This window comes from Cherax quadricarinatus, chromosome 77 (genome assembly GCF_038502225.1).
Source record: "Cherax quadricarinatus isolate ZL_2023a chromosome 77, ASM3850222v1, whole genome shotgun sequence".
NCBI classification, from domain to species: Eukaryota; Metazoa; Arthropoda; class Malacostraca; order Decapoda; family Parastacidae; genus Cherax; species Cherax quadricarinatus.
In genome coordinates, this window is record NC_091368.1 from 17,317,433 (window position 1) to 17,340,043 (window position 22,611).

Consider the following 22,611-nt stretch of genomic DNA (forward strand, 5'->3'; position numbering starts at 1 on the left):
GTCCTAACAACTCTGTGACTTCAACTTCAACTTCCAATTGTGACCCCTTGTCGCTACGTTCCATCTCTGGAACATCTTATCTCTGTCCACCTTCTCGATTCCTCTTAATATTTTATATGTTGCTATCATGTCTACCCTGTCCCTCCTGTTATACAGTGTCGTAAGGTCAATTTCCTGACGTGTTTGCCCAGGTGAGGTTCCAAACTGGTGCTGCATACTTAAATATAGGCCTGACGTACACGGTGTACAGAGTCCTGAACGACTCCTTACTGAGATGTCGGAAAACTACTTTTAGGTTTGCTAGTCCTCTATATGCTGCAGCAGTTTTTTGGTTGGTGTGCGCCTCAGATGTGTTCGGTATTACACTCATCCCAAGATCTTTTTCCTTGAGCGAGGTATGTAGTCTTTGGCCCCCTAGGCTGTATTCTGACTGTGGTCTTTTTTGCCCTTTGTGTGAGTGCCATGAATGGATTCTGCCTACACTACATCGCTTCCCAAGCTATTACGCTGCCTGACTACTCTGTGACTGAAGAAATACTTCCTAACAACCCTGTGATTCATCTGAGTCTTCAACTTCCAACTGTGACCCCTCGTTGTTGTGTCCCATCTCTGGAACATTCTGTCTCTGTCAACCCTGTCAATTCCTCTCAGCATTTTATATGTCGTTATCATGTCCCCCCTCTTTCTCCTGTCCTCCAGTGTCGTCAGGTCGATTTCTCTTAACCTCTTCTCCTAGGATATACCCCAAAGCTCCGGGACTAGTCTTGTTGCAAATCATTGCATTTTCTCTAGTTTCTTTACGTGCTTGGCTAGGTGTGGGTTCCAAACTGGTGCCGCATGCTGCAGTATGGGCCTAAGGTACACGATGTACAGGGTCCTGAACGATTCCTTATTAAGATATCGGAATATTGTTCTGAAGTTTGCTAGGCGCCCATATGCTGCAGCAGTTATTTGGTTGATGTGCGCTTCAGGAGATGTGCCTGGTGTTATACTCATCCCAAGATCTTTTTCCCTGAGTGAGGTCTGTAGTCTTTTCCCCCTAGACTGTAGTCCGTCCGCGGTCTTCTTTGTCCTTGCCCAATCTTCATGATTTTGCACTTGGCTGGAGTACGCGCCTCGGGCTGGAGTACGTCCCTCGGGCTGGAGTACGTGCCTCGGGCTGGAGTACGTGCCTCGGGGTGGAGTACGCGCCTCGGGCTGGAGTACATGTCTCGGCCTGGAGTTCTTTCACTATGAAAACAACTCTTGGCTGGATATATCTCAGTGTGGAAAAATGTCAGGGCGGAGATATATCAGAGTAAACATATCTCAGGCTGCATTATTCTCAAGTTGGAGACACTTCTGGATAAACTGATAGAAATAATGGCCTGCACAATGACGTTTCTTAATGCGAATTTCTAAATTTTATTTAATTTTCATTGTTTTGATTGCTGCTTACTTAGTGATATCCGAAACTGTTGTTTGCTATTCCAGAAAAAAACTGTTTTCCGTGACATACGAATATATATACAGCCGAAAAAATTAATAAATTTCTACGTACTTTGGATACTGTTATTTTTAAATACTAAATGTTTCTCGCATACACTGATGGAAATTAAGGTTCCTTTTTTCTCCTGACTCACCTTCAAATAAGGGCCAACCGCAGAACCTTTGGACCATATCATTGTAACTGAAGGATCGTCAACAACGTCCCTCAGCGTCTGGTAGGGCTGAGAGATGTGTCTTACTGCTAGGAGAGCCATTAGATTTCCAGCGTAACTCCTCGTTAATACCAACGTTACCATTATCCATACTAACAACATTACACGCTCCCACCAACAGATTGGCACTGCCATATCTATGTTAATTACAGGAATAACTCAATGTTAAAACCAGCGAGAACATTAGCCACAGTTAACAAAATTATTTTCTCTCACTTCGGGAACAGTCATCGTCATTTCTGTATTGATAGTAAAAAAATATATTATTAATCAAATGATTTACTTAGACTGAAAGTAAATGTAGAGGAAAAGAAAGGTAAAATCTTTGGGTATTTGTCTGTTGTCACTTAATGCATCTCCTCTCGCAGTTCACTGTTAGGAAATTTCTGTCTCCATAAAGTTAAGGAACTTTACAGAACATTAGTGTCTCCAAGGGGTCACCTTTCATTGGCCTGGAAACTCTCCTGACCTCAACCCAACTGAGAATCTACGGGAAATAACCAATCGCATAATCACAAAACAGGACTGTTCATCTGTGGAGAAGCTACGTGGTGCTGTTATTACGACCTGGTACCTCGACGAAGAACTTGCCAAAATATATATGCCAAAGCGTGCAGTAATACTTATTAAAACAAAAGGAAAGAGTATTCATAATATTAAATCAAATATCTGTCATATCAATGACGTTTATTATTCGAAAAACATTAATCTCTCAAATAAATGTCTTGTGTCACCGCTGTCCCAATTAAAATGCACACACACTATATATATATATATATATATATATATATATATATATATATATATATATATATATATATCTATATATATATATATATAATATATATATATATATGTGTATGTATATATATATATATATATGTGTATATATATATGTGTGTGTGTGTGTGTGTGTGTGTGTGTGTGTGTGTGTGTGTGTGTGTGTGTGTGTGTCGTGCCGAATAGATAAAAAATGCGATATTCGCTTGAATAACAATACTCTTCTTGTCGAATAAGGCAAACTAAAATTTGTGTATTCAATAATTTCACAAAAATCATTCCGAACCTAACGAAAAAGTATATATTTCAACCTATGCAACCTATTTTGTGTCACAGGAGTTGGAGCAAATTTGTAGTAATAATGGTATGTTACTCCTTCTAGTGGTGTGGACGAGAGGGCAGTGTGAACCTGAAAGAAAGTTTACAGAGGTTTCAAGGTGGATCTTTGAATATCCATGTGTGTAGGTTTTTGTATAATAAGTGAGAAATTGTTAAGTAAAAGGTCACAAGTTTAACTAATGTGACTTTTTATTGTGGCAACCTTTCGCTCTCCAGGAGATTTGTCAAGCCGTTACAAACAATACACAACACATGGACACAGAGGATATATATATAGAATTAGATTGAGATGTAATAGTTGTAATACTAGTTGTAGTAGTAGTAGTATAGTAGTAGTAGTAGTAATACATGTAGCAGAAAAATCAACTTGTACATGAGTAAAGAGGTTATAAAAGCATATTGCTTGGGTAGCATAAAAATAGGTAATTCTACCAACATCAATACAAGACTACAACTGAAGTTGTAAGAGGACGTTAAAAGTCACCTGTGCATGGTTGGTGATGGTGTGTACTAAAACAATAACTGGAAGTGGTAAGCCACTGCTTGAGGGGAAAATTCTTGATGATTTTGATAACTCGTCTGAACCCAATGTGCCACCAACAGTTTCTACCCCTGAACTTCTACCTACTTCCCAGGATATGAACTGGACCCAGTCTTGCCCAGAAGTAGCATATCCTGGCATTAAGGGTAGTAAGAAAAGACGTGGGAAGTGAGATTTTTCTGGTAGTGTAGATTCCCAAACATCTTCCTTTGAGATAGGTTGGAAGGATAGTGAATCCCCCTGAAAGAATTGACTTGTAATCAAGAAGGTTTTTGTTTTTCATTTCTATTCTTGTGATTTCTTATATATATGATAACCCACATTCTGTTAATATAAAGTAATTTAAGCGGGAAAGAATGCTGCATATTGAGAAGTGAAAACAGTAAACAGAAGAGTAACTTCAGTCCTCTTTCCTGGTTTATGGCGTCCATTACTGTTATTGTTGGCAGAGCGTATGGGCAAAAACAAGGCATGTACGACGTCGGTCTATTGATTCTCCTTCAACCATTACATTACTTTAGGGAGGAGGTCTGTCAATACTTCCAGTATCTTATTATTCAGCTGCCAGAAAAGTATTATTTTTATTAATGTCTGCATAAGCTACAACACTCAGTTTCACATTAAACATAATATTTCATTTTCGGTATTTTAATTCAAATTGTTCATTTTATCTAAAGAGTAAACTAAGAATCACTTCTCCGAGGCTGTGGGTCCCATAATTTGCACTGGAGGTGGACGCCATTTTAGAAAAATAGAGTATACATTTTCTTTAATACTGAAGAAAGACAAGTGTAAAATGGTTAACAAGAAACATATTCACCAAGGTCTACAAAATAAACAGATGAGAACCGACTTTTTTATGGAAGGTGACGCATGCCTACTAGGCATGTTTTTTTCCTTCTTTGTACAAATATATACTGTCGTTTGATTTCGGCGAATATTTACTGTATTTTTGGCAAACCTGCTTGTGCACGCACGTGTGAATTGATTATATAGATTATACGCGTTTTTTCTTTTTCTTTTTTGAGATGAATGATGGTTGACAATGTGCACATGACCACTAGTGTGCACGTGACAACCAATGTGCACATGACCACCAGTGTGCACATGACCACTAGTGTGCACATGACCACCAGTGTGCACATGACCACCAGTGAGCACATGACCACCAGTAAACATATGACCACCAGTATGCACACGACCACCAGTGTGCACATGTCCACCAGTGTGCACATGTCCACCAGTGTGCACATAACCACAAGTGTGCACGTGACAACCAATGTGCACATGACCACCAGTGTGCACATGACCACCAGTGTGCACATGACCACCAGTGTGCACATGACCACCAATATCCACATGACCACCAATCTGCACATGACCACCCATGTGCACATGACCACCAGTGTGCACATGACCACCAGTGTGCCATGACCACCAGTGTGCACATGACCACCAGTGTGCACATGAACACCAATATCCACATGACCACCAGTGTGCACATGACCACCAGTGTGCACATGACCAACAGTGTGCACATGACCACCAGTGTGCACATGATCACCAGTGTGCACATGACCAACAGTGTGCACATGACTACCAGTGTGCACATGACCACCAGTATGCACATGACCACCAGTGTGCACATGACTACCAGTGTACACATGACCAGTATGCACATGAACACCAATATGCACATGACCACCAGTGTGCACATGACCACCAGTGTACACATGACAACTAATATGCACATGACCACCAGTGTGCACATGACCACCAGTGTGCACATGACCACCAGTGTGCACATGACCAGTGTGCACATGACCACCAGTGTGCACATGACCAGTGTGCACATGACCACCAGTGTGCACATGACCACCAATGTGCACATGACCACCAGTGTGCACATGACCACCAATGTGCACATGACCACCAGTGTGCACATGGCCACCAATGTGCACATGACCACCAGTGTGCACATGACCAGTGTGCACATGACCACCAGTGTGCACATGACCACCAGTGTGCACATGACCACCAGTGTGCACATGACCACGGGTGTGCACATGACCACAAATGTCTGGCATTACGGGAGTGTAAATATTTGTCCTACTTAAAACTGACTGCTGTACTGAACGTTGTACCTCGACAGTGGAGATAGACGATAGTTTCATCAGTAACTTTAATTCCTCTATAAAATAAAGTGGTTTATTTCTTTAATAACTATGAACACTTTCTTCCAGTTATTTGTATTTTTCTCGTTAACTCATAGGTATTTGATACATTATCACTTATTCTTATTCATCCCTGATTTTTTTTTATCTCTTAAGAGGTAGTGAGTGCCCTTGTCTTGCCTCGTAACTTACATTTCAAATCCAGTCACCAATCAATTTTTTTTGGAGGGGAAAAAATTAGTTATCCTCTGAGATATTAACTGTCCTGCTCACAATACCACGTCTGTCTTTTCGAATCTTCCTGATTTCATTTGAGTTTTATTATGTTTAATAAGATAATTGTTTTGTCATGCTTTCTGAGTGATGAATTAAGCTTTTGAGGGATATCTGTGTTTACCATTATAACTGACTCAATGCGAAGAAGATTTTTTTCTTCCTAAATCATTATTTGACGGCATAGGCTTATTTCATATTAACGTAGACAATATCAAAAACTCTTATTTTTTTCTTTTTCCCTATTTTCTCAATATTAAATTTTTCTGTTGTTGTTTTACAGGTACTTCTAATAACAATCTCATCTCAGTTTCTCGCTCTTTGTCATTCTCTTTGTAAATCTTCAAATCAACTCACCTCTGAGATATCTGCTTCAGTATATAAATAATTTTCCTCTTTGAATTATAATTTTCTTTAATTGAATCATATTTGCATGGAAACTGAGCAAATTTAAATCTTAATTCATATAAGGTACAGAAGAGATAAATAGTTTTTGATGTGGCTCTTCAACAAAGATATGATTAGAAATAAAAAAAAATATATGAAAATAATATTTTCTATTTTCAGAAACTAGGAAGCTTCAGTAATGTCATCCTGGTCATACCTTGCTGCAGTAGTATGCGAACATAGACGAAGGTGACCTGTAACCAGTTCCTCTGCTCATGAATCCTGTTAAATACACTGGAGGACATGAGAAACACTAATGTAGCAAGCACCATCAGCGCCGCCAGGATGGCCGCCCACACCAGCGGTGTCAGGGGGAACAGGAAGCCCCAGGGATCCACCTCAGGACGTCCACGAGCTGCCAGAATCCTCCAATAATCTATCAATATTGGCACTGTGAAGTCTACCACCTCTGCTCTCCATCTATCAATCATGTAAGGACCAGCACCGATGTCTACTTCCTGTTCAAGAAAGCGATGTAAAACTGTCATACTAACGAGACCAACTTGTTCACGAATTACTGAGGCACTTAATGAGGACTCGAGTCAAATATAGGAAAAACGATTTAACAGTACATATAATGTTCTTCAGAGATGTGAGTACCTTCAAAAGACTGAAAAATTATCACAGTCTAAGTGGCTGAAAATAACATTTTCCTATCAACAATGTGAACAACATCAGAGGAACATTTAGTTTACATGTCCGGAGGGTACTAAGCCTCAGAGAGATTGTGTGGGATTTTTTTTTTTTATATCAGGCAAAATAAAATAGGGAAGTAATATTAAATTTCTTTATTTTTTTAATTTTTATTGGTGGTACAAGAGAAGGTTTCAGAAGTGTCACACATCACTAACCTGCCTCATGACCATTCCTACCATGCCAGACCACGATCCATTATTAAGCTTAATGCCACCTTCTCCATCTGGTGGCCGCACGTAGGAGTAACTGGTGAGTGACATATATAACGTGTTGAAAATGACTTCTGTGTTACACAGTAATTCACTACATATTATAACTAAGCCACTATAACTGTATTTAAAGTCTACTTGAAATCACAGAATAGCAAAAGTAACAAATTTGTTCAATGAAAACTTTTAGGTGAGGTGAGTTGGATGTTATCATGAAAGCATTCTAATATTTAGATTCGGATTTACGCTAGGTTTTAAAAGGCTTTACCAGGATATATACACCAACAGGTGTAACTCTGTCAGTGTATATTACATAATGCTATCAGTTTAATTCCTATTTCTGGGATTAAAATATTCTTGTCTGGTGGTAAACGAAGCTAAGCACAGTCCTCAATGTTGTCTTAACACAAAATTGACATTTTCACAATTTTTTGAAATCCCATTTGCCTCGACTATAGTTTTTGACACGTAGTATGTAAGAAATACGACGATAACTGGCTGAGAGCGAACTTTTTTTTTTCAGCTAAGAGGAGACCCATGTTTCGAAGATAATACTAGACGCTGTGATTGTACGACGTGTTGACCACCACGATATGCTGAAATAATTTATATTCTCCTCCTTATATATGGTATAATACCACAAAACAGGTAAGGTAGCTAGTAATGGGCAATATTTACTATACTTTCCTCTTGGAAGGCATAGTAAATCATCCAACTAGGTATATTTATTCATCCTAGGAAGGTTAGCATAGGCACCACTGTCATCACAAACGCAAGTTTTCATAGACGAATCTCCCGCCAGCGTGACCGTGACGAACTCTAGTTCAAGTCCCTTCAAAGCCGTCATCATGACTCACGAAATCGTAATGACACGATTGCAAACAAACCATACCACGGGCGGGTATTGAGCTCGAGGTTAGAGAGTCGTAAAACTCCAGACAAACGTGTTAGCATTGACACAGTGGTGCCTATGCTAATGCAGCGATGCCACTCGTTCGTGATTACAATAATATACGTATGCTTCTCGAAGGCTAGTACACCAAACAGGGATGAGAATGAAATTACCTTGAAATCTCCCACACCTCCGTATGTCCTTGGACCAAGAGTAACACACCTAGCTTGGCTGGGTGCTTGGTTCTTGTAGGATTGAGTGGTCCTGTGGGTTAAGCCGTCATGTGGTTCTCTCTCACAATGGCTGGCCAGTACAACATGGGTCTGAATCCTTGGCTAGCGCAGTGTTGTTATTGATCAATAGCACTTGTGTTCGTGGTTTCAAGGATTCGAACCAATGTTGTACTGGCCTGCCTCATGGTAAGCGAGAACCGCATGACGCTTAAACTACAGGACCACCCAACCCTACAAGAATGGTGCAGCCAGCAGTACGGTTGGGTGGTCCTGGGGTTTAAAGCATCATGTGATTCTCGCTTACCATGAGGCAGGCCAGTACAACATGGGTTCGTATCCTTGTCTAGCGCAGTGTTTATATATATATATATATATATATATATATATATATATATATATATATATATATATATATATATATTTATTATATTATCACACTGGCCGATTCCCACCAAGGCAGGGTGGCCCGGAAAAAAAAAACTTTCACCATCATTCACTCCATCACTGTCTTGCCAGAAGGGTGCTTTACACTACAGTTTTTAAACTGCAACATTAACACCCCTCCTTCAGAGTACTTCCCATCTCCAGGACTCAAGTCCGGCCTGCCGGTTTCCCTGAACCCCTTCATAAATGTTACTTTGCTCACACTCCAACAGCACGTCAAGTATTAAAAACCATTTGTCTCCATTCACTCCTATCAAACACGCTCATGCATACCTGCTGGAAGTCCAAGCCCCTCGCACACAAAACCTCCTTTACCCCCTCTCTCCAACCTTTCCTAGGCCGACCCCTACCCCGCCATCCTTCCATTACAGACTGATACACTCTTGAAGTCATTCTGTTTCGCTCCATTCTCTCTACATGTCCGAACCACCTCAACAACCCTTCCTCAGCCCTCTGGACAACAGTTTTGGTAATCCCGCACCTCCTCCTAACTTCCAAACTACGAATTCTCTGCATAATATTCACACCACACATTGCCCTCAGACATGACATCTCCACTGCCTCCAGCCTTCTCCTCGCTGCAACATTCATCACCCATGCTTCACACCCATATAAGAGCGTTGGTAAAACTATACTCTCATACATTCCCCTCTTTGCCTCAAAGGACAAAGTTCTTTGTCTCCACAGACTCCTAAGTGCACCACTCACTCTTTTTCCCTCATCAATTCTATGATTCACCTCATCTTTCATAGACCCATCCGCTGACACGTCCACTCCCAAATATGTGAATACATTCACCTCCTCCATACTCTCTCCCTCCAATCTGATATTCAATCTTTCATCACCTAATCTTTTTGTTATCCTCATAACCTTACTCTTTCCTGTATTCACCTTTAATTTTCTTCTTTTGCACACCCTACCAAATTCATCCACCAATCTCTGCAACTTCTCTTCAGAATCTCCCAAGAGCACAGTGTCATCAGCAAAGAGCAGCTGTGACAACTCCCACTTTGTGTGTGATTCTTTATCTTTTAATTCCACGCCTCTTGTCAAGACCCTCGCATTTACTTCTCTTACAACCCCATCTATAAATATATTAAACAACCACGGTGACATCACACATCCTTGTCTAAGGCCTACTTTTACTGGGAAATAATTTCCCTCTTTCCTACATACTCTAACTTGAGCCTCACTATCCTCGTAAAAACTCTTCACTGCTTTCGGTAACCTACCTCCTACACCATACACTTGCAACATCTGCCACATTGCCCCCCTATCCACCCTGTCATACGCCTTTTCCAAATCCATAAATGCCACAAAGACCTCTTTAGCCTTATCTAAATACTGTTCACTTATATGTTTCACTGTAAACACCTGGTCCACACACCCCCTACCTTTCCTAAAGCCTCCTTGTTCATCTGCTATCCTATTCTCCGTCTTACTCTTAATTCTTTCAATAATAACTCTACCATACACTTTACCAGGTATACTCAGCAGACTTATCCCCCTATAATTTTTGCACTCTCTTTTATCCCCTTTGCCTTTATACAAAGGAACTATGCATGCTCTCTGCCAATCCCTAGGTACCTTACCCTCTTCCATACATTTATTAAATAATTGCACCAAACACTCCAAAACTATATCCCCACCTGCTTTTAACATTTCTATCTTTATCCCATCAATCCCGGCTGCCTTACCCCCTTTCATTTTACCTACTGCCTCACGAACTTCCCCCACATTCACAACTGGCTCTTCCTCACTCCTACAAGATGTTATTCCTCCTTGCCCTATACACGAAATCACAGCTTCCCTATCTTCATCAACATTTAACAATTCCTCAAAATATTCCCTCCATCTTCCCAATACCTCTAACTCTCCATTTAATAACTCTCCTCTCCTATTTTTAACTGACAAATCCATTTGTTCTCTAGGCTTTCTTAACTTGTTAATCTCACTCCAAAACTTTTTCTTATTTTCAACAAAATTTGTTGATAACATCTCACCCACTCTCTCATTTGCTCTCTTTTTACATTGCTTCACCACTCTCTTAACCTCTCTCTTTCTCTCCATATACTCTTCCCTCCTTGCATCACTTCTACTTTGTAAAAACTTCTCATATGCTAACTTTTTCTCCCTTACTACTCTCTTTACATCATCATTCCACCAATCGCTCCTCTTCCCTCCCGCACCCACTTTCCTGTAACCACAAACTTCTGCTGAACACTCTAACACTACATTTTTAAACCTACCCCATACCTCTTCGACCCCATTGCCTATGCTCTCATTAGCCCATCTATCCTCCAATAGCTGTTTATATCTTACCCTAACTGCCTCCTCTTTTAGTTTATAAACCTTCACCTCTCTCTTCCCTGATGCTTCTATTCTCCTTGTATCCCATCTACCTTTTACTCTCAGTGTAGCTACAACTAGAAAGTGATCTGATATATCTGTGGCCCCTCTATAAACATGTACATCCTGAAGTCTACTCAACAGTCTTTTATCTACCAATACATAATCCAACAAACTACTGTCATTTCGCCCTACATCATATCTTGTATACTTATTTATCCTCTTTTTCTTAAAATATGTATTACCTATAACTAAACCCCTTTCTATACAAAGTTCAATCAAAGGGCTCCCATTATCATTTACACCTGGCACCCCAAACTTACCTACCACACTCTCTCTAAAAGTTTCTCCTACTTTAGCATTCAGGTCCCCTACCACAATTACTCTCTCACTTGGTTCAAAGGCTCCTATACATTCACTTAACATCTCCCAAAATCTCTCTCTCTCCTCTGCATTCCTCTCTTCTCCAGGTGCATACACGCTTATTATGACCCACTTCTCGCATCCAACCTTTACTTTAATCCACATAATTCTTGAATTTACACATTCATATTCTCTTTTCTCCTTCAATAACTGATCATTTAACATTACTGCTACCCCTTCCTTTGCTCTAACTCTCTCAGATACTCCAGATTTAATCCCATTTATTTCCCCCCACTGAAACTCTCCTACCCCCTTATATATATAAATATATAAATATATATATATATATATATAAATATAAATATATAAATATATATATATATATATATATATATATAAACAATATAATAATATATATAAAGCATAAATAATTTAATAATATATATAAAGTATAAACAATATAACAACATCATGTTTTGCGTACCTGAAGTTAAGTGCTTCAGAGAGGTAGTCCACGAGCTGTGGCCCAGAACCTCGGAACTGAACCTTGCTGCCGGTGGAAGTTTTTGTGGAAGGTGTTTTGATCTTATTAAATATGTTTTCTTCTGCCGTCAACAGCAATTTTGGCCCATGGAATAATCTGTGATGGGGAAAAGGAAAATATTTATACATACATACACACAAACACACACACACACACACACACACACACACACACATATATTTATATATATATATATATATATATATATATATATATATATATATATATATATATATATATATATATATATATATATATATATATATATATATATATATATATATATATATATATATATTACATACATACATATATATATATATATATATATATATATATATTTATATATATATATATGGATGTAGTGCGGATGACAAGAAACAGATGATTGCTGATGTTATGAATGAAAAGAAGTTGGATGTCCTGGCCCTAAGCGAAACAAAGCTGAAGGGGGTAGGAGAGTTTCAGTGGGGGGAAATAAATGGGATTAAATCTGGAGTATCTGAGAGAGTTAGAGCAAAGGAAGGGGTAGCAGTAATGTTAAATGATCAGTTATGGAAGGAGAAAAGAGAATATGAATGTGTAAATTCAAGAATTATGTGGATTAAAGTAAAGGTTGGATGCGAGAAGTGGGTCATAATAAGCGTGTATGCACCTGGAGAAGAGAGGAATGCAGAGGAGAGAGAGAGATTTTGGGAGATGTTAAGTGAATGTATAGGAGCCTTTGAACCAAGTGAGAGAGTAATTGTGGTAGGGGACTTGAATGCTAAAGTAGGAGAAACTTTTAGAGAGGGTGTGGTAGGTAAGTTTGGGGTGCCAGGTGTAAATGATAATGGGAGCCCTTTGATTGAACTTTGTATAGAAAGGGGTTTAGTTATAGGTAATACATATTTTAAGAAAAAGAGGATAAATAAGTATACACGATATGATGTAGGGCGAAATGACAGTAGTTTGTTGGATTATGTATTGGTAGATAAAAGACTGTTGAGTAGACTTCAGGATGTACATGTTTATAGAGGGGCCACAGATATATCAGATCACTTTCTAGTTGTAGCTACACTGAGAGTAAAAGGTAGATGGGATACAAGGAGAATAGAAGCATCAGGGAAGAGAGAGGTGAAGGTTTATAAACTAAAAGAGGAGGCAGTTAGGGTAAGATATAAACAGCTATTGGAGGATAGATGGGCTAATGAGAGCATAGGCAATGGGGTCGAAGAGGTATGGGGTAGGTTTAAAAATGTAGTGTTAGAGTGTTCAGCAGAAGTTTGTGGTTACAGGAAAGTGGGTGCAGGAGGGAAGAGGAGCGATTGGTGGAATGATGATGTAAAGAGAGTAGTAAGGGAGAAAAAGTTAGCATATGAGAAGTTTTTACAAAGTAGAAGTGATGCAAGGAGGGAAGAGTATATGGAGAAAAAGAGAGAAGTTAAGAGAGTGGTGAAGCAATGTAAAAAGAGAGCAAATGAGAGAGTGGGTGAGATGTTATCAACAAATTTTGTTGAAAATAAGAAAAAGTTTTGGAGTGAGATTAACAAGTTAAGAAAGCCTAGAGAACAAATGGATTTGTCAGTTAAAAATAGGAGAGGAGAGTTATTAAATGGAGAGTTAGAGGTATTGGGAAGATGGAAGGAATATTTTGAGGAATTGTTAAATGTTGATGAAGATAGGGAAGCTGTGATTTCGTGTATAGGGCAAGGAGGAATAACATCTTGTAGGAGTGAGGAAGAGCCAGTTGTGAGTGTGGGGGAAGTTCGTGAGGCAGTAGGTAAAATGAAAGGGGGTAAGGCAGCCGGGATTGATGGGATAAAGATAGAAATGTTAAAAGCAGGTGGGGATATAGTTTTGGAGTGGTTGGTGCAATTATTTAATAAATGTATGGAAGAAGGTAAGGTACCTAGGGATTGGCAGAGAGCATGCATAGTTCCTTTGTATAAAGGCAAAGGGGATAAAAGAGAGTGCAAAAATTATAGGGGGATAAGTCTGTTGAGTGTACCTGGTAAAGTGTATGGTAGAGTTATAATTGAAAGAATTAAGAGTAAGACGGAGAATAGGATAGCAGATGAACAAGGAGGCTTTAGGAAAGGTAGGGGGTGTGTGGACCAGGTGTTTACAGTGAAACATATAAGTGAACAGTATTTAGATAAGGCTAAAGAGGTCTTTGTGGCATTTATGGATTTGGAAAAGGCGTATGACAGGGTGGATAGGGGGGCAATGTGGCAGATGTTGCAAGTGTATGGTGTAGGAGGTAGGTTACTGAAAGCAGTGAAGAGTTTTTACGAAGATAGTGAGGCTCAAGTTAGAGTATGTAGGAAAGAGGGAAATTTTTTCCCAGTAAAAGTAGGCCTTAGACAAGGATGTGTGATGTCACCGTGGTTGTTTAATATATTTATAGATGGGGTTGTAAGAGAAGTAAATGCGAGGGGTCTTGGCAAGAGGCGTGGAGTTAAAAGATAAAGAATCACACACAAAGTGGGAGTTGTCACAGCTGCTCTTTGCTGATGACACTGTGCTCTTGGGAGATTCTGAAGAGAAGTTGCAGAGATTGGTGGATGAATTTGGTAGGGTGTGCAAAAGAAGAAAATTAAAGGTGAATACAGGAAAGAGTAAGGTTATGAGGATAACAAAAAGATTAGGTGATGAAAGATTGAATATCAGATTGGAGGGAGAGAGTATGGAGGAGGTGAACGTATTCAGATATTTGGGAGTGGACGTGTCAGCAGATGGGTCTATGAAAGATGAGGTGAATCATAGAATTGATGAGGGAAAAAGAGTGAGTGGTGCACTTAGGAGTCTGTGGAGACAAAGAACTTTGTCCTTGGAGGCAAAGAGGGGAATGTATGAGAGTATAGTTTTACCAACGCTCTTATATGGGTGTGAAGCGTGGGTGATGAATGTTGCAGCGAGGAGAAGGCTGGAGGCAGTGGAGATGTCATGTCTGAGGGCAATGTGTGGTGTGAATATAATGCAGAGAATTCGTAGTTTGGAAGTTAGGAGGAGGTGCGGGATTACCAAAACTGTTGTCCAGAGGGCTGAGGAAGGGTTGTTGAGGTGGTTCGGACATGTAGAGAGAATGGAGCGAAACAGAATGACTTCAAGAGTGTATCAGTCTGTAGTGGAAGGAAGGCGGGGTAGGGGTCGGCCTAGGAAGGGTTGGAGGGAGGGGGTAAAGGAGGTTTTGTGTGCGAGGGGCTTGGACTTCCAGCAGGCATGAGTGAGCGTGTTTGATAGGAGTGAATGGAGACAAATGGTTTTTAATACTTGACGTGCTGTTGGAGTGTGAGCAAAGTAACATTTATGAAGGGATTCAGGGAAACCGGCAGGCCGGACTTGAGTCCTGGAGATGGGAAGTACAGTGCCTGCACTGTAGTGTAAAGCACCCTTCTGGCAAGACAGTGATGGAGTGAATGATGGTGAAAATTTTTCTTTTTCGGGCCACCCTGCCTTGGTGGGAATCGGCCGGTGTGATAATAAAAAATATATATATATATATATATATATATATATATATATATATATATATATATATATATATATATGGAGGGATATGTTGTGTATCTTTATACGTATATGCTTCTAAACTGTTGTATTCTGAGCACCTCTGCAAAAACAGTGATAATGTGTGAGTGTGGTGAAAGTGTTGAATGATGATGAAAGTATTTTCTTTTTGGGGATTTTCTTTCTTTTTTGGGTCACCCTGCCTCGGTGGGAGACGGCCGACTTGTTGAAAAAAAAACTATATATAAATATATATATATATATATATATATATATATATATATATATATATATATATATATATATATATATATATATATATATATATATATATATATATGTATATATATATGTATATATATATATATATATATATATATATATATATATATATATATATATATATATATATATATATAAATATATATATATATATGTGTGTGTGTGTGTGTGTGTGTGTGTGTGTGTGTGTGTGTGTGTGTGTGTGTGTGTGTGTGTGTGTGTGTGTGTGTGTATGTGTGTGTGTATATGAGTGTGTGTGTGTGTGTGTGATGTATTTCGATTACTAAACTTTCTAAGAAATATGTCTTTCAATCTATAACTTCAGTCAACTCTGCCTCCATGCACAGGTTTGGAACAGTGCCGAGTTCGGCATGACTTCAAAATGCAGTTAAATAACAGTGTCTTATATTTGAAAGGAATCAATGCAGACTCACAAATCATTTAAAACCTAATATCAAAGTATGTTTCTCAAAATTGTTAAATTTGGACCAAAGATCAAAATATCCAAAATTGTATCAGCACATTAAAGTTGAAGCCGCTCAAAAGTTACATTACCAGCATAGAAGGATAGAAATTCAACAATTATCGCTTGAAAAGCAGTATTTCAGCTTTTCCACTTCCAAAAAAAAGGATATGGGGTCCAACACAAGCCAAAATCAATCCAAACTTAAGTCGATGTACAAGTAAGATTGACTCACGAAATCGTAATGACACAATTGCAAACAAACCATACCACGGGCGGAGATAGAACCCACGATCAGAGAGTCTCAAAACTCCATACCGTCGCGTTAGCCACTGGGCCAGCTAGCCACAATAAGATTCGTCCAACTAGGTATATTTTACACCATAGGAAGGTTAGCATAGGCACCACTGTGATCACAAATGCAAATTTTTACAGACGAATCTCCAGCTATCATGGGCATGACGAACTCTAGCTCAAGTCCCCTTAAAGCCGTCAACATGACTCACGAAATCGTAATGACACGATTGCAAACAAACCATACTATGGGCTGGGATAGAACCCGCGATCAGAGAGTCTCAAAACTCCAGACCATCGTTTTAGCCACTGGACCAGGTAGCCACAATAACATTCGTCCAACTAGGTATATTTCTACACCATAGGAAGGTTAGCATAGGCACCACTGTGACCACAAATACAAATTTGTGGTCACAGTGGTACTCCCTACCCGAGGACACACGATGGTGTGGATGACTCTAGGCTTATTTCTTTCTAGTCCCTGTTTGGTGTACTAGTTCAACGAGCAGTATTTTATATTATTGTGATCACGAACGAGTGTTTTAAATTAATAACAACACTGCACTAGCCAAGGCCTCGAACCCATGCTGCTTTGGCCTGCCTCATGGTGGGCGAAAACACATGACGCCCTTATCCACTGAACCATACTATCCTTAAGAGTAGCGCATCCAGCGGAACTGGATGTGGTACTCTCTACCTAAGGACACATAGGGACTAGAATGAAATTAGCCTAGCATCATCCACACGATCGTGTGTCCTTGGGTAGGGAGTACCACATCCAGTTCCGCTGGATGCCCTACTCTTAATCATCGTATTGTTCAGTGGATAAGGGCCTCATGTGTTTTTGCTCACCATGATGCAGGCCAAAGCAGCATGTGTTAGAGTCCTTGGCTAGTGCAGTGTTATTATTGATCTATACCACTCGTTCGTGGTCACAGTAATATAAAATACTGCTCGTTTAACTAGTACACCAAACAGGGACTAGAATGAAATTAGCCTAGAATCATCCACACCATCGTGTGTCCTTGGGTAGGGAGTACCACATCCAGTTCTGCTTGATGCCAAAGCAGCATCGGTTCGAGTGCTTGGCTAGTGCAGTGATGTTATTGATCAATACCACTCGTTCGTGGTCACAATAACATAAATAAATAAATATATATATATATATATATATATATATATATATATATATATATATATATATATATATATATATATATATATATATATATATATATATATATATATATATGAAAAACAATAACTGTGAAAAAATAGAGGAATTCCAAGTGCTTTCGTGACTACTCACATTATCAATTACATTATAGTGAGTAGTCACGAAAGCGCTTGGAATTTCACTATTTTTTCACAGTGGTTGTTTTGCATATTCTGAAATCACCTGTTTACTGTGATCTTATTGCATATATATATATATATATATATATATATATATATATATATATATATATATATATATATATATATATATATATATATAAGTAGTGAAAAAGCGGCTGAGCGAGGTATCCGGTTTTTAGGGGTGCGGCTGAGCGAGGTATCCGGTTTAGGGGTACGGCTGAGCGAGGTATCCGGTTTAGGGGTACGGCTGAGCGAGGTATCCGGTCTAGGGCCAGCAGCTGGAGGGTCCCCTTTTCACACCTAGGTGTTACTTCCGGTTTGACCTTGACCTCGCCCTCGAGACTACCTCACCCTTGACCCCCCAACCATTACCCCCGCCCACGAACCCCCCCCTTCGCGACCCCCCGTCGCGCGGCGCGCCCGCCCGCGCGCCCGCCCGCGCGCCCGCCCGCGCGCCCGCCCGCGCGCCCGCCCGCGCCCTTCGCGACCCCCGCCCGCGCCTTCTGCTGCACCTTCTGCAGCGTCGTCCGGATCGCCCCCTCGGCTCGAATTTTTTTCCGATTTTTTTCGAATTTTTTTTGAATTTCATTTTCTTGTGCTCTCCATCTCCTCGGATCAAATTTTTGAGGTTCCCCCTCTCACTTTCACCCCCATCCCAAAATTTCTCGAAATCAAAGTCTCCATCTCCTCGGATCAAATTTTTCTTTGGATTCCCCCCTACCACTTTCACCCCCAATTTTTCTCGATAATGCAAGTTTTGGTTTCCCCCCTATGGGGGGTTTTCGAAATTCTTATGATCTCCTCGGATCCCCCTCCCACTTTCACCCCCCCAACCCCAAAAATTTCTCGATATCAAAGTCTCCACTTCCTCGAATCAAGTTTTTTGGATTGCCCCTCCCACTTTCACCCCCAATTTTTCTCGATAATACAAGTTTTGGATTCCCCCCTATGGGGTTTTCGAAATTCTTATGAGCTCCTCGGATCAAGTTTTTGGATTGCCCCTCCCACTTTCACCCCCAACCCCCAAAATTTCTCGATAATACAAGTTTTTTTGATTCCCCCCCTATGGGGTTTTCGAAATTCTCCAATTCCTCGGATCAAGTTTTTGGATTGCCCCTCCCACTTTCACCCCCAACCCCAAAAATTTCTCGATAATACAAGTTTTTTGGATTCCCCCTATGGGGTTTTCGAAATTCTCCAATTCCTCGGATCAAGTTTTTGGATTCCCCCTATGGGGTTTTCGAAATTCCCCCTCCGACTTTCACCCCCCAACCCCCCAAAATTTCTCAATATTACCAAGTTTTTGGATTCCCCCCTCTGGGGGTAAGCATGCTTACTACAGGTCTAAACAAGTGTGACGTCAGTATTCCTCTCATTAAGTTAAATGAAGTAAAAAGGGTGTTTACTCGGCGGCCAGTGACGTCACACACACACACACACACACACACACACACACACACACACACACACACACACACACACACACACACACATACAAGCTGAATCTTGTCGACTTCCCCCTATGTCAGTGACGTCACATGATGACCTCACACATACAGGCTCAATCTTGTCGACCCTTTTAGTTCATTAAAGTTAATAAGGGGACACTTACCTTCTGTCAGTGACGTCACGCGATGACCCTACAGGCTGAATCTTGTCGACCCTTTTAGTTCATTAAAGTTAATAAGGGGATATAGTACCTACATCATAGGGAAAACATTTTCACTCTTAACCCAATTTTTCTCGTTTTAACTATTTCATCAGAAAGTCACATTTTTTTCGTTAATACCCACATCAATCCACAATTTCTTTACAACACAAGTCTAGACATTTTTTTAACTATTTCATCTCAGGTCACTCCCCACGAAGTAACCTACCTTCTCCCCACCCTCCCAAACCCTCACACTCCCACCAACACCTCACAATTTTCACTCTTAACCCCAATTTTTCTCGTTTTAACCCTTTTAGTTCATTAAAGTTAATAAGGGGACACAGTACATCAGAAAGTCACCACAACACTTATAACCACTTTTCGATAAATTCACTAGTCACAAATTTTACATATTAAGAAGTTAATACGCACACACACTATACTTTGAACACCTTCAAAACACTCTCATAAGTCATTTGAATACTCACAAAAATACCTTTGAACATTTCCAAACAACACTGAAACACTTCCAAGACAACATTTTGAATACTCCCAAATAAGATTTGACAGCTCTAATTTATCTGCACTTACACATTTCATTAAATTACAACTCATCCCCACATACTCCACCCTCAGTCTCCAGACTTCACAACATTATCACAAAACTAACTCAAACACTTTACTTTGAACATTCACCAAAAAACACCATCAATTGCCTTTAAATACTCCAAAAACATCATTCGAACACCCCCAAATCACCTCTGAATACTCCCAGAACACCTACATAAGTACTCTTGCACATCATTTGAACACCTTCAAAAACACCTTTGAACATTTCCAAACAACACTGAAACACTTCCAAAACACCATTTGAGTACTCCCAAATACACCACTGAATACTACTAAAACACCACTGAATACACTCAAAACACCACCAAAATCACCATAAACTAAGATCAACACCCACATCCCACAACACCCACAATTTTTTCTCGTTTTATCTAATTTCATCAGAAAGTCACAACACCCACACCGCACATTTTTTTTCTCGTTTTAACTAATTTCATCAGAAAAAGTCACATCAACAACCCACTTATAACGTCTTTTCGGTATCTCTAGTTCGACAACAACACCCACATCCCACAACACCCACAACCCACATCCCCCACACCCCACAACACACACAACCCACATCACCCACACCCCACAACACACACAACCCCACCCACATCACCCACAATTTTTTTTTCTCGTTTTAACTAATTTCATCAGAAAGTCACAACAACAACAACCCACAACTTATAATCACACCTTTGAATAACCTCAAAACACCATTTGAGTACTCCCAAATACACCACTGAATACTACTAAAACACCGCTGAATACACTCAAAACACCACCAAAATCACCATAAACTAAGATCAACACCCCACAACCCACAACACCCACATCCCACATCACCCACAATTTTTTCTCGTTTTAACTAATTTCATCAGAAAGTCACAACAACCCACAATTTTTCTCGTTTTAACTAATTTCATCAGAAAAAGTCACAAAAACAACCCACTTATATCATCTTTTCAGCAACTCTAGTTTGACAACAACACCCACAACACCCACATCCCACAACACCCACAACCCACTTCACCCACACCCCACAACACCCACAACACCCACAACCCACAATTTTTTCTCGTTTTATCTAATTTCATCAGAAAGTCACAACAACCCACATCACCCACATCACCCACACTCCACAATTTTTTCTCGTTTTAACTAATTTCATCAGAAAAAGTCCCAACAACAACCCACTTATAACATCTTTTTCGGTATCTCTAGTTCGACAACAACACCCACAACCCACAACACACACAACCCACAATATTTTTCTCGTTTTAACTAATTTCATCAGAAAGTCATAACACACACAACCCACAATTTTTCTCGTTTTAACTAATTTCATCAGAAAAAGTCACAACAACAACAACCCACTTATATCATCTTTTTCGGTATCTCTAATTCGACTACATTACCCACAACCCTCATCAATTACCAATTTAGTCACAATTTTTTTCCCCCTTCTTTTTACTGAATCTTAAATGTAATACACATTTCCTCTTTACATTACTAAAATTCTAATAAAATCCTCTCCATACCCATCTCCTTGTATCCACATAAATTAATATTATACTCGCATCAACTACCCAACTATTGCGACATGTTTTCAACACCCCTCCATTCTTTTTCCAATATATCATAACTTTTCAATTCTATAATTTCTTTTTAAAATATTCACACATTACCTTCATATTCAGTAAAATCTCCCCATATTTCTAATTACAACCCTCCCCATACACCTCTCCATCTCACCCGCATTATTTTCTTCACATCCACTCACCCATCTCCCAACACACCTCTTCTGAACACACACAAAAAAATCACATTTCACATCCACAAATGCATCTCAAATCCACTAAAATCACTATAATCAAGATATTCACAAAACTCTATGACCACCTAACACACACACACACACACACACACACACACCTAACCTAACCTAACCTATCCTAACCTAACCTAACCTAGCCTAACCTAACCTAACCGAACCTATCCTTACCTAACCTTACCTAACTTATCCCAACCTAACCTAACCTAACCTAACCTTACCTAACCTAACCTAACCTAACCTAGCCTAACCTAACCTAACCTAACCTAACCTAACCTAACCGAACCTACCCTAACCTAACCTAACCTAACCTTACCTAACCTAACCTAACCTAGCCTAACCTAACCTAACCTAACCTAACCTAACCTAACCTAACCTAACCTAAACCTAGCCTAACCTAACCTAACCGAACCTATCCTAACCTAACCTTACCTAACTTATCCTAACCTAACCTAACCTAACCTAGCCTAACCTAACCTAACCTAACTTAACCTAACCTAACCTAACCTAACCTAACCTAACCTAACCTAACCTAACCGAACCTACCCTAACCTAACCTAACCTAACCTTACCTAACCTAACCTAACCTAACCTAACCTAACCTAACTTAACCTAACCTAACCTAACCTAACCTAAC

General features: G+C 39.7%; 1 protein-coding gene across 1 annotated transcript in view; it reads right to left on the reverse strand.

The window, feature by feature from the left end:
- Positions 1–22,611, reverse strand: part of LOC128702059 (probable glutamate receptor) — a 107,123-nt gene that overhangs the window by 35,341 nt on the left and 49,171 nt on the right. Inside the window, exons 5-8 of the mRNA XM_070101504.1 lie at positions 11,925–12,080; positions 7,106–7,196; positions 6,412–6,712; positions 1,623–1,837 (exon numbers count right to left, since the gene is read on the reverse strand). Coding sequence (XP_069957605.1) covers positions 1,623–1,837; positions 6,412–6,712; positions 7,106–7,196; positions 11,925–12,080 — 763 coding nt within the window. The remainder of the gene's footprint in view (positions 1–1,622; positions 1,838–6,411; positions 6,713–7,105; positions 7,197–11,924; positions 12,081–22,611) is intronic.